The 14,133-nt window shown below is 41.4% G+C and overlaps 1 protein-coding gene across 1 annotated transcript in view; it reads right to left on the reverse strand.

Moving 5' to 3' along the window:
• SFXN3 (sideroflexin 3) overlaps positions 1-14,133 on the reverse strand; it is a 245,707-nt gene that overhangs the window by 127,050 nt on the left and 104,524 nt on the right. The window contains exons 4-6 of the mRNA XM_078643640.1: positions 10,717-10,887; positions 4,041-4,139; positions 2,057-2,132 (exon numbers count right to left, since the gene is read on the reverse strand). Coding sequence (XP_078499766.1) covers positions 2,057-2,132; positions 4,041-4,139; positions 10,717-10,887 — 346 coding nt within the window. The remainder of the gene's footprint in view (positions 1-2,056; positions 2,133-4,040; positions 4,140-10,716; positions 10,888-14,133) is intronic.

Here is a 14,133-nt window from a genome sequence, read left to right on the forward strand (position 1 = left end):
TCATTGGCCCCTTAACGTCACGAGTTGGCATGATATCAGAAGGTTTCGGGATGCCAGGTCAACTTTATTAATTCAGAGTCCCTGAACCAGACTATTCCCAGGAACCAACTAACTAAATTAATAGCTATGTCTCCTATTAAATGGATGCGCCTGCCATTTATGAAAATGTTTAACGCCTTTTTTTGATGAAGTGGTTCCAGCAAAACTATACCTGCTTGATCCGAGACATCCATCATGATTTGAAAAACTGGGAAAGTAGCTCACCAACATAAACAGGTCTTATTGTAGCTGTCAAAATAATGGCGTTGCCTAAGATTCTTTGCTTTTCAAGCAATCCCTATAGATCTACCAGTGCGGTGCTTGCCAATATGCAATGACCTATTGATAATTACATTTGGGGAAGTGAGATGCCCAGACTGGCTCGCAGGCTTCTCTACACCGACCCAATTAAAGGAGGGGTAGGTAGTTCTGCATGTTCTGAAATATTGCTAAGAGACACAACTGCGTTTTGTAGTTGATGGCTGTTCTCCTACAAAAAGCGCTAGTGTTTCAAAGACCACATCCTTGGGTCTGTGTCCTTGTGGATGGTTATGTGACTAGAAAGGAAAACCAGATCAGTAAATGCTTAAGTCTCTCTAATTACGCAAACGCCCATGGATGTCTGGGACAAGATAAGCGTAGCGATAGGAAAGACAAAGTTCCAGTTTCCTATGATTCCAATAGGGTCCAACCCCATTTTACCCAGGTCATAAGGACAAAGGCTTCAATTTACGGAAGAAAAAGGATTGTCTCACTGTTTAGCATCTCTTTGTGAAGAGGCTAACTAAATCTTTTCATTAGGTGAGAGGTGAAATTGGCCTCCCTGAATCAGACCTCACCTATAAAGCTGAGGCCATTATTGTTCTTGTCTTGAGCCACTTTCAAAAATGGTTAAACTCCGGGGACCAGAAAAAATGTTTAGTCTCCTTCTTCTATAGGTTTATGCTTGAAAGGGAGGTCAACAGACAACCCACACTATTCTGGAAACAGAACTTGGGGAGACCACTATGAGATCCGGATTGTAAGGCCATATATCAGAGGATTATGCAGAGCATAGAGAAGCAGCTTTGAAGTTGATGTCTTAGTTGTATTACTCCCACTGAAACTACACATTTGGGACAAGCTGAAAAAGTATTGATGCTGGTGGGTGTGGGGATGGTAGAGGAGAGTACGTTTTACATGAGAGTGCCCAAAACTCGAATGTTTTTGGAAGAAGGTCCTTCTGGGGTAGATGAAGTGTTTAAGGCTGAGAAACCAGGAGGCCATCCTTCCGTGTATTCCACTGGCAGAAGTCCTTTTGCCTTGTTTGAGAACAGGGAGTTGATGGAGCAGGAGATACTTGCTGCAAACTAGCTGAAAGCTTAACACTGGGAGAAGGTGCTGAATGGAACAATCAGATCTGGAACCACCTGGGAACGTATAAAGTGACTGTGTCCCAACATAAAAGAGAGGCATCTTTTGCGACAGGCTGGAGTCATATCAATCCATACTTCTAACTTTAACGAGTTGTCCTGCCCATGCTACTAGAGGGTTATAAGGGTGATCCCAGAAGACCTTTCTCAGCTACAGAGAAACCCTTAAACTAACTGATCTGCCAACAGGACACCCACACAAACAAACAATTAGTGAATTAGACATCCTATTCTACCAGCAACTGTTACTCTTTTTTGTTTACTGCTGAATACTTTTAACTGCTACTGCAATACCCAGACTTGGAGGTTGTAGGTATTGCAGGAGGGGTTGTGAAGGTGTTGTGTAGGCTCTCTCCATTTTTCACTCCGCAACTGGTTACAAAATGGAACCACTTGCTAACAGAAGTGGGTGAAACTACATATATTTCTTTAAAACGTCAATAAAAATATTGAACCACACAATAATACTGGAACCTTTTAAAGTAAACTAAAAGCAGCTGCAGTAATCGCTAGACTGTGTGCAATGAGAATTTATTAAGCTAAAGCTGAAGCTTAACCACTATGTAAATATAGATTTTGCACAACTTAAAATAGATTTTCTTTACCTGGGTTAGGGACTTCAGGCCGAGTGCAGTGACCACAGCACCAGTGGTTGCACTTACATACGCTGTTCCTAGTTGCCTGCAAAAGAAGCAATGGAAAGAAAACAAAAGTCACACTTCCCAACTTATATTGGTATGTACTTATTCACAGAACAAAGAAACCTGCATAGTGACGCTGGTATAACAGTGATCAGCTGCAAAGCAGCACGATCACTGTGGGTTGCTTTGGGTGCAGTATGGAATCTATGCTAGCTAATAATGGGCGCCATCGTACTGTCCAACCAAAAGCTCTTAATTTAATACGAGATCACCCTCTACCCAGTGTTACATCCACACAGACATGCTGAGCAGTTCTATATCTCTCTTGATGTACAACAATATTGAACCCAGTCTTTTGTAGAAGTGAACCATGCATAGTTTCATTGTCAACTGTGTGCTCGTCCTCTTTCTGACACCCAGCGCAATACCCTTCCTACCAGCTCATCTCCACTTCAGATTCAGAGCCCCTTCTCCAGGTGTAACTCATTTTCAGTACACACCAGAGAATGAATATGTCTCTACCACTAGTTGAAGTATGCTAACTGTTAGCATGACCCCACTACTGAATTTAAGGCCACATCAGGATATCGGACGGGCAGATAGCCGGCCAATATCACTGTGGGCATGAGACCGTCCGACAACCAGCCAATGGTCCGACCGCCCAATTACGTTAGGACCACCGTGCTGGCAGTCGGAAAGTGTTCTTTAACACGGAGGCTTGTGCTGCAGCCCAGAAAAAGGACCGCAGCACAAGCTTCTGTGTCAAAGAGCACTTTGTGCATATCCATGCACTGTGTGTCATGCACCATGTGGTTCATGGCACATGGTGCATGGAATTGCCTGGGAGCACTACATTTGCCCCCAGGAACACTTTGCAGTGGCCCACGATGGACGGGGTTCCTGTTTGAGGCCCCCAAAGTCCCTTTCTGACAGCCTTTCCATATCGGTCTTTCCGTCAGGAAAAGGCAGTCGGAAATGTGAATAGTAATCTCGACGGTGGTGCCGGCTTCGGCACCACCTCTAGCATTTCTGACAACCGCCCCGTCGAATCAGATGATCCTGTCGGAGGCAAAGGTCTTACCCTCCGACTGCTGCGATCTGACCGTCTACATTGTAATGCAGCGGTCGGACTGATAGCCTGTCGAGCGGACCGCCACCGGTCAGACTGATTGCCTGTTGGTCAGACCGCCACCGACTTCCAGCCGGTGGCAGTCTGACTGACATTAAAATAAGGCCCTTAGTCTCCTTGCTCACAAATGCACTCAGTAAAAACTCCCAGTGGTAGTTTACCCGTTTTTGTGTAGGCTTTGCTACTATACACCTACAAAAAGTGGCTAATTTAATTCAGCGACCTACCAAGACTCTGGACCGAAGCCTGACCTATCACCTCATCTTGTTTGGTCTGACTTGACATCATAGATGTCTGCAAGACATATTATTACCAATTCTTGCAAATGCATATAGAGAGGGATTTGGCTCAACCCAGCGAAACATGACTCTCTCAACTCATACAAATGGCTATTTGGCACATCAGTCCACCTTCCATAAACTGGCACAATTGGAATGCATAAGGGACTATATGACGATTGAAAACCAAAATCAAACATCACACTGTTCGATACACACATTTCTTCATCTCTTACGTGCATTTTGTACAGAAAGGAATAATTTGTTGCTACTTGTTTCACCAACATTGGCAGGTGTTGATGTGCTAAAAAGCATTTACGCATACAAAACATAAACACAGCATTTGTGCATGCCCTTGTTTACATGCATTGGAACATTAATTCCAGAACGTATAACTTTGCCAGTGTTTTTCCTTATGGCCAAACTCTACTTCTTGCCTGAGATGGATGTTCGATTAGGCTAGGTTGGATGGCATACTTCATGCCCGAGAATCCAGACACACAGTTTATTCACACAAAGACAAGTCAAAGAACATCCTTACTGCACTGTTAAAGGTGCATCTCCGCTCCTATTGGTATAGTTCACAATCGCATTGAAAGACTGGTTCACCCACTGCCAAAATACCACAGCCGGAGTTGTTCTGAGGAGATAAAAGATAGTACAATCAACCTTATTTTTGTAACCAATATGTCCATCAAGCTTTATATTTGGAAATTCAAAACATGAGAATTAAGGGCATAAACAATTTTGGAACAGCTCAAGTATTAATTTTAAATGGATTTGAATAAGCATGTGCTTCTGATTGCAGTATATGTGGATGCCTTTTACATGCAACTATCTCAAGAAAACAGAACCCGGGTTTGTTTGTAATCCTAAATCTCTGTGCCAGGTAGTCTATGTCTTCACACAAAACAGTTTAACGGTAAATCCAAGATCCTACTAAGCCAAGCCACAGAGTATGTACTCTGGTCACAACATGATATTTGTACAATTATTTTTGCCCAACTCATCTATTTAACTTCCCTCTAAGTGCACTGGAAAGGGTGCCAAAAGTGCACCTATCACATGGAAAGTTAAATGTCATATGTGGGCAGCATTGTGTATTTATATGGTAAAAATATGTCTTCTAGGAGCACAATAGTGCTCTCCATGGGCTTCAGTTTAAATGAACTGCAGTGACAAAAGGCAGTGAAAAATGCCTTCTCCATGTAGAAAAAGTATATTTTACATGGTGATAAGTCTCCCCTAAACTGTGCCTTCTTAGCCACGCGGCAGGGTACTAATATATAAAAAAAAAATGGGGCATCATTCTCAGTGAAATGAAACCCAAAACCTATTTTACCATGTAGGCCTTACTAAGCATGTCAATGAATAAACTTAAGTGTGATTACGAGTGATTAAAATGCTAATTCCCTTCCTCCCCTCATAAAAAGGCTAGAACATGCTTTAAAGTAATTTTTTACTAAGCGTTCACAATTTGGTTAACTGGTGACATTTTTTTACAACCTAAACTGAAAAGTAGCTTTATAAAAATGAACATTAGGCTGCCTGAGCTAAAAGTGGCTTAAAACCAGTTCTGCCACCACTCACACACCCATCGCCAGACTGTACATCCTTGGCCTTGGAGCTAACAACTCTGTCTCAGATGGCAACTGTCAGTCTGTGTGCACAGGAAGGGCTAATGGGTGTTAACCTCTGATCACATATGACCTGATTACGAGTCTGGCACTCCGACTCAAAGTGGCGTGGCAGTCCAGCCACCCTTGTACCAGCAGTCAGACCACCCTATCATGACTTGAACAGTCGGACTTCCATTGCACCGCCGCAACCGCCAGTGATCAGAGCTCTCTGGTGGTGGCACGGTGGTCTTGATGCCACAATATGGTTGGCGGGATCGCCACGGCTCTGTCCAGCATATTGCGAGTTTCCTTTCCGCCACAGTTTTCAGGGTGGTTCCTGCTCCATCAAAACCATGCTGGAGAGGAAACAAATGGGTCCATACAGGGGCCCCTGTTGCCTCTGGGCCATAGGGTGCATGCAGGGGGCACATGTTGTGCCCCCCTGTGTGAATGCACCCCACTACCTGCATGGCATGGACTGCAACAGTCCATGCCGTGCAGGTACTGCATTTGATGTTCCCATTGCGGCGCCTATTTCATTGGCACCGCTGTGAGAAGGCCAAAGAACCGCCCGCCAGTGACTGGAAAAGTCATAATAAGGCAGGCGGTGCAGGAGCGGGAAGTCAGCATAGCTCTTAGTACGGATCAGCTATCTGGGAACAGAAAGAACAAAGGGCAGCTTTAGCACAACCTCTTTTGACTTGGAGATGCCACAGAGGACTTCTCCTATTCATTCACAGGACTCTTTACACCCAACCTTCAGTCACAATTAGAGGGAAACAAATGTTGACCCTGTCAGGTGGTAGGGGTACTCATTTAAGCAGTGGACTTGCCTAGGGGATGAAGACAGCCCTGCCTGGTGGCAGCTATATTGTGAAATAGAGGCTAACGGGTAATTTTACAGTAAGGCAGAGAGGAAAGGCAGCGAAAGCGGGTGAGCGAACTCTAAGAAAATAGTTAGGATTGGGAGGTAACAGTTCTCCAATCTCTGGTTAGTGTACAGTATAAATCAGGCACCTCAACCATCACTCCCCTGAATATTCCGTTAATGTGCGAAGACCCATCTGAAAATGGTCGTGCTGGAAAGCGACACCTGACACTTGACATCTGACTGCTGCTAGGGGAAGAGGACTCACTCAAGAACTCAAGGTCACCTGAATCCTACTGGCACCAAGGACTGGAAACAGCTCTCCAAGGATCAATAGGTTGTCCTTCTGTTTACCTGCTTTAGGGACACATAAATCAGACGGATTCCTGCCTCAGATAAGGCCCAGCTGACTCCTGTGGGAGACCTGGCTGCAAGAGTCCTGGTGTCCAGAAGCCTCCACTGAGGAGCTCGTGGTTACAGGACTGACCAGGAGAATCCTTCCCTAGTAGCTGGAGACAAAGTCTGAAGTTAAAACCTTTGACCAGGATCACCCGCTTTGTGTATCTGACATCAGCCCCATTTTGGTCTGTCTGAATCTGCGCCTAGGTCTTGGTCAACCATGAATAGTGGGTTCTTTTGACACTTTACTTTTTTGCGTGTTTACTTTTGGCACATTTGCCATAAACGTAATTCAAAATTCATATCTCCGGTTCCCTTACGCTATTTTGAAGATCTTGGGGTCTTTTTGCTCAATAAATGCTTTTCTATTATTCTAAATCAGTTTGGGGATTTTATTCTGTTTTGTGTTGTTTGCTTTGTTTACTTTACCATTGTTGGTACTGCTTCTGCCACTGTTACCAGGGCATGAGCAGAGATTCACTCAGAGCTGTGTTTTTACATAACCAGAGATGTATTAAATGGGTAGAGGTACCCCTCCCAAATTAATAACCATATTTCTGACAGTCCTGAATCCATAGTCAGATTTGACACATCCATCAACTAATTGCATACAAGCACAACAAAACCAGAGATAAATTAATGAGGATGTATATCATGCCGCAAACTGGGAAACTGTCTTATGGAACTACTTCAAGACATGGACATATGGGTGGTCTGCCAAGGGAACTACCTGGTCATGGCCTTGGGCAAGTGATGAAAATGGATGGAAGTGGTTATATTGCATGGCGCATTCCATGTGCTGACTTATAGGCAGGAGAGCAGCACTTGCTTATAGTACTGTTTTATATCGATGTTCTACAAAGTGCTGAACATAGTTAGGAAGTGCAATTAAGCAGAATCGTTTCCTTGTAATATATAGTTAAACATGAAAATGACCCTCAACAGCTTGAACAATTTACCTACTATGCCAAATCTATAATTTTGCAGTTTGAGATGCATTTTAAGTATATGGAAATGGTGCTGGAGTAGCTACGATCATAGTAGACGCCACAGTAATTATGCGTGAAATTAGGAACAAAATATGAGAGACAGTTGACTAAATAATGTGGCAAGAAAAGATACATTTTGCAGCATAAAGCATCACAATCTGTGGCAGTATTGCTACGGTATGTAGTCATTTTACCTCTCATTCATGTTGCCTGAGCAAATATATAACCTTATTAGTACCAGATTAACACTTGATTACAGCAATCAACAACTGAATAGAGACTTTTTAACCTTTGCAAAGGGTGTGCCATTGTATGGCAAAATATGTGGCACCTATTTAATTATTTTGTTTCCATTTGGGCTAGAACCAATGTTTTTCATTGAAATCCACAAAATATGTAGCAAATGGTGAACTGACCTTTGATCTCTACAAGGTAGTTACGCTTTGTGCTGATGGCCAGGGAGGCTCCTTGCCAATCTTGGATACTCTAAACATAGGCACATGGTAATAGCAAATAAAAATGGGTCTAACAATGGGAGAGATCATTACTGAGACCTTCCCCATTTTGAGTTAGACTACCCAAAAGAGGGATTGACCTTTAATTTTCACCTAATTTTGTTTGAAAAATGTCGATTGACACAAATATTGTCTCAAAAATATTGTGACGTCAAAAATATCACAGGGCAATAAATTGCAGGCAAGAATGGCATTTATTTAGGTGCTTTGTATTGTGTTTTAAATATAATTGTGTATAAAATAAATTTTTTATTATTTTGTTGTGTTTTATTAGTTTTTATGTTATAAGTTATTTTAATGTTAAGTGTGTGTATTTATTTTTAGCATAGTTTATTTTATTTTAGATGTGGCAAACTGGGAAACTGTATTTTATTTGAATTTATATATTCATGGGTTGTTGAGTTGTAAGGAAATACGGTAGAAAGCTTAAAATTAGATTATGTTTTTAGTTTTTAAGATTTATTTTTATGATTTAATTTAGAAGTTATTTTAATTTGATTTAATCATATCAGTTCATATTTTTTGAGCAATATAATTTTTATTATATTGAGTTTTGTAATGTTAATAATTTTATATGTATTGTTGCTTTTTTAATAAGTAGCATTTTGATTATTCTTAAAATATTTCTTTTTTAATTCCTTTTTATTTTACAAGTTTGTGTATTTTTTTATATATTTTTTACATTTCTGAATTTTATGTTTGCAAGTTATAAAACGTATGTTTTTTAATTATATGTAGTTTTTAAATGTTCTTTTTTTAAAGTAAATTTAGTTTTTAAAGTTAATATAATGTTTAGTATTTAAAATTCAATACACATGTTTTGTGATGATAGTTTGGTCTTCTATATTTTATAGCCACAGCTTTGCACTTTACATACAACCTATAAAAAGTATTTAAAGTCGATATCTGTGTCCTTAATATTTTTTGGTTGATATTTTGTATTACTACATTTTTGATGACTGTATTCCATAATGCAACCCCCAAAGGAAATGCCAGGAGTAGCAACATATACATATATAAAAAAGAAATGAACACAGTAGAGACAAATGCACATCTATGTTATCCAGCCCAGCTAAGGTTCGAAAATAAGGGAAAGCCCCATGTACAGTTTGAAGCCACATGTAAAGTAAAGAAGACAAAGTAGAGCAGAGGACTCAGCGACTGACTTCTCCCCGCTTGAGAGTCAGACTATATGAGTTGTATGAATGCCCAGTACCTCATATAGTGACGTGTGAGTAGGACAGGAACTAACCCCAAAGCTCTGTTCAGTCTGTGCTTAAAAACAGTGGTCCACACTCTCTTCTTCTACTCTCATATTCCGTCTCTTTCTCATCTCCCAACTGTAAATCGATGTTTTACCGAAATGATACATAATGAAAATTGTTGCTATTGTGACACAAATTTAGTTTTAAGAAAGCACAGCCTTCATAGGGTTCTAGCTTTTCACTTTTCACCGTTCTGATTTGTGGAATATAATTTGCACAATAAATAAAATGTACTTTCATGGCAATAAGTGTGGATGTGGACTGACAGACATTGAAAGGATGCATCAAATCTAGTTGATTCGTTTGAAATCAGTCTTTGTCTTGTCTTAGGACTGGTCTGCTATATTTTAGTAAATATTCTATTTGAGAAAAGTCACATTAAGGGCCTGATTCTGATGCGGGTTGGAAATCTTCCCGACCGAATCGGTTTGGAAATGGTTTCCGACCCACTCGGATCGGGACAGTCCGACCGACGGAGTACGATGCATCCGGAAGCTTCCCGATACGATTTGGTTGGACTCCCATTGACTTCAATGGGAGCATATGTTCCTAACCTCATCATAATTGGGCCCTCGGTTGGAAAGACACATTCCCGATCCGATTTGGAAGGAGCAAATACCGTTAGGAGGCCTTCCTAACCGCATCAGAATCAGGCCCTAGATGGGAATGCTTTTCTAACCGCATCAGAATCAGGCCCTAAGTGTCACGCAACATCTTGGTGACTTTTCAGTCACAGTCTAAGCACAAAGTAAATCACACTGAATATCATAAAAACAGCAGTTTTGCAGAGGAAAATGATGGTGAAGGTAAAAGATGTTTAGTGAGCAAATGCACAAACAGTCCTCTAGCTGGTCCTGCAGCACTAAAAAATTACCAATTGTAAAACAATTATCAGACAAAAAGACAAACATTTTGTTAAGTATGCCACATCTTGGTTTTGGAATAAATAGAGCTAGGTGGTCTGCAGTTGAGGATCCCAATAGTAAAATCTCAAATACAGGTGGCTTAATGTGTGTGATTATGAAGAAGTGAGACATTTTAGAAAGGAAGTTTAACTGTAAAAACTAATCATGCTGGAATTTGAGGCAAAACGTTGGAAAGTCTGGCGTTAGTTTACAGAAATCTTGGAAACCTCCACACATAGAAAGTCTTCGACTCAAAGCAAAAACTTCACAGATGTTAAAACTGAAGAGATCTGTAAGATGGGGAAGTGGTGCGATATGCTTAAAAAGAGCACCTACAGCAATTGATTTGCTATTATGCCAATAGGACCACAAATCAGTACTGCAGATGATCTATATTTTAAAACAAAATCACAATTATCTGCTATATCAGCAGGGAGCACTTAACATAAGTTATGGATGCAGAATACCATCAATACAATCAGTATATCGGATTGCATATAACAAAAGTAAGCTAGCGTTATTAAGCAATAAGGACCCCTAGATCAAACATCCATATTCTTTTGCAAATCCCTGAGAAGCACTGAATGCAGCCTGGTGTTTTCAGATTGAAGTGGTGCCAGTGGTGTGGATTGAGTTCAGGGTGGGGTGTGGACCTGCCTGTAGAAGGTCAGCATGCAGCCTGTGATGGTCATGTTCATAGGCACCTGGGCAGACATGCGCCCCACAAGGATCATCTTCTCCCCGGTGTCTGGGTGGAAGGCTGAGTCGTAGATATATTTTGCACGCCAGAGCTGGTCCTCAGTCAAACCTGGCGTCGGAATCCCCATTCTGAAATTAGAAGAGAGTTCTTTTAGTTCTGCTCAAATGTATTTCTTCTCTTTGTAGTACTGTAAAGCTGCTATGAACAGAGTTTCAGGTTCGGGTGGAGTCCAAACAACAATGCAAGGTGGTGCTTTGAGCTACTGGGACTTGTTGATTAGCCACCTGGTCCAAAAGTATTACCAGTTTGAAACCATTTCTTACGAAAATATTTATTTATTTCAGGATTACCCAACATCGGTCGATGAGGGCCAAAACCATGCCAGACTTTCCTAATATAAATATATGAGATACCTTGAAAATCTTGAAAACATAGTTACTTCCCCTTGACATTTCTGTTGTAGCCTTCCTAAACACCTCTGCTTCTTCTTCCCTACACTCCCTACTCTTCCGGTCCTGGCAACCAAAATCGGTCCTTGCAAAACAATTAAAGTCAGCGCTACACTGCAAAAGCCGCAACTAGAATGGGGCTACAAGGGCATGGTTCAGCAGTGGCAGACGATCCTGATCTGTAACCAAGCCCCTGGCGTGCAGCCCACCGGATAAATATCAGAATGCCAAAATGGCTAGTCCTGCCTTGCCTCTCGGATGAATTGTTGGCTTGTATTTCTGCCTTTGAATCCTGGATGGCCTCCCATGGTCTGAAACTAACCTAAATAAAACAAAGGTATGTTTTCCAGCTAATTCTTCTACTCCACTTAACGAGTTTGCAATGAGAGGGGGTGCAAAATGAACAAACATGATTGTAGTTGTTATTTTTACTGTAAATTGGGCTACATGATCAATGCTTAATTAATGTTGCAGAACTATATGTAATGCCTCTGAATCATGCTTTGTTAGTTGTTATATATAATACCGAATGAAGTAATAAAAAATATAATTTACTCTTTTTCCCCATGTATTCTCTTCCTCCAGCTGAGTCACCTTTCTCCTCTACTGCCAGCAACCCTGGTGTTCTATCGAGTCAGCTCTTACCTCGATCTTGCCCCCCAAAGCTCCTCTATGTCAAAGACCTACCGCTATCCTCTATATATCATCTGTAAAATCAAATCATTTCCTTCCTTACATGCCTTGGAGGTTCTTCAGCAAATTATGGCCTACCACCACTTAATTGCTGTTCTTCTTTGTATGTTGGTCTTCTGAACACTTAAATGACTCATCTGAAAATATTTCAAATGACCAAACCTTTATACCATATGTCCTAGTTCTCATATCACTCCACATTCCCATCAATTACATTGGTTCCCAGTTTCTGGCCAATGTGGTTTTCGTTTTTTATGCATCCCCTATAAATGTCTCCATCTTATGCACATCATATCTATGTTCTTTTATTTCTTTGGTAAATTCTTCCTTATATGTACCCTTTACCCTCTTGCTTACGGCGCCACGTTCCCCTGTGCTCCATTTGATTTTTGTTCTTTCTCCTTACCAGCATACAAGTGTTAAATGCTTCCTGTAAATTCAGTTCTTTCACTTATTATTATTATTATTATTATTATTATTATTATTATTATTATTATTTCAAGGTTTTATATAGCGCGAACAAGGTCCTTACAGATATCAGAGCGCTTTACATAGATATGAAAAGACAAAACAATGTAATACAGGGGAGAGAAAAACAGTTAAATGGTATTTCCAAAGTTTATGTTCAAGTGAATTAAGCCAAGAGGATCGATTTGACTTCCTTTTTGAAGGATGCAGTGGATGAGATAAGACTTGTTTCTGGAGGGAGGGCATTCCAAATCCTGGGAGCCATCCCTGAGAAGGAGCGTTTGTATGTTTTTATCTTGTGGAATTTTTGTGGTTTCAGAAGGAGAGTTTGTTGTTCTTGAACCTCCTGAGATTGTCAATTTCTGAGCAATGTAACTGGGCGAATTGTGGTGTATGGCCTTATGAGTAATGCACGCGATTTTCAGGTGTATTCTGGCTCGTAGGGTAGCCAGTTCAGAGATTTTAAGTCGGGAGAGTTGTGTGAGCATTTTTTTGATCCAGTGATGAATCTTGCTGCAGCATTGATAGAGGCTCTTAATGGTGTGGTTGTAGATAGGGGGAGGCCGCAGAGGGCGGTACTTCATAATCAATCCGAGGGATAACTAGCGCTTGGACCGCAGTTCGGAAGTAGTTGGCTGGGAGGAAGGGTTTCAGCTTCCTCAAGGTGTTGATTTGGAAATTAGCTCCCTTCGTTGCATTGCTGATATGTCGTTGCATATTGAGATTGGAGTCGAGGGTTATACCTAAAGATTTTGCTGAGTCTACAATGATAGGTTGGACGTTGAATGCATTGAGGTGTTTAAGCCAATCCTGAGCGATGTGGATTTTGGCGGGGGGAGCTATTAGTAAGAACTCAGTTTTTAGAGCATTAGGTTTGAGATGGTTCTCTGCCAGCCATGTCTGTGTGTCCTTAAGCGTTGAGTTGAGAAGTTTGATGTAATCCGGGGATTGCAGTTTGAAGTAGAGTTGGGTGTCGTCAGCATACATGTGGAATTGCACATTAGAGGCATGTAGCAGTGCAGTGAGTGGCTCCATGACTAGATTGAACAGTGTAGAGGATAAGGCGGATCCTTGCAGGACACCTAGTGTTACTGGGACACGGCTGGAAAAACTGTTGTTGATTTTGAATTTCTGAGTCCGATTATGGAGTAAGGAGGTGAACCATTTGAGTACTGTCCCTGAAAGACCCAGTCTGGTATTCAGCAGATCGAGTAAGTTCTCGTGTTTGACCGTGTCGAATGCTGAAGAAAGGTCGAGAAGGATGAGATGGCAGGTACCGTTTTGGTCAAGAATTTGAAGCGCGTCATCAATTATGTGTGTCATGGCTGATTCTGTGCTGTGGCCTGCACGGAAGCCGGATTGGTGTCGGTTGAGGAGGTCAAAGTGATCGATGTGTTTTGTAGGTTGGAGGTGAACAGATTTTTCTAACAGTTTGGCTAAGGTAGGGATATTGGAGATAGGGAAAAAGTTATTAAGGTCAGTAGGGTCAGCTGTGGGTTTCTTGAGTATGGGCGATACTTGTCCCACTTTGAGGGATGCATCCTTGTTGGAGAGAGCTGTTAATGATTTTGGTCCAGAGCGGTAGAAGCCATGGGATAAGATCCTTTACAGCGTTAGCAGGTAGAGGGTCCGAGAGGTGATTGGAGGGCTTCAAGGTGCCAAGGATTTTGCCTATGGAATCTTCCGTGTAGGTATCAATGGATGACCAAGAAGCATTGTTTGGTTTTTTATTCGGTGTTTTGTTGAGTGGGCTAGAGTATAGGT

Source organism: Lissotriton helveticus, chromosome 5_1 (assembly GCF_964261635.1).
Source record: "Lissotriton helveticus chromosome 5_1, aLisHel1.1, whole genome shotgun sequence".
NCBI classification, from domain to species: Eukaryota; Metazoa; Chordata; class Amphibia; order Caudata; family Salamandridae; genus Lissotriton; species Lissotriton helveticus.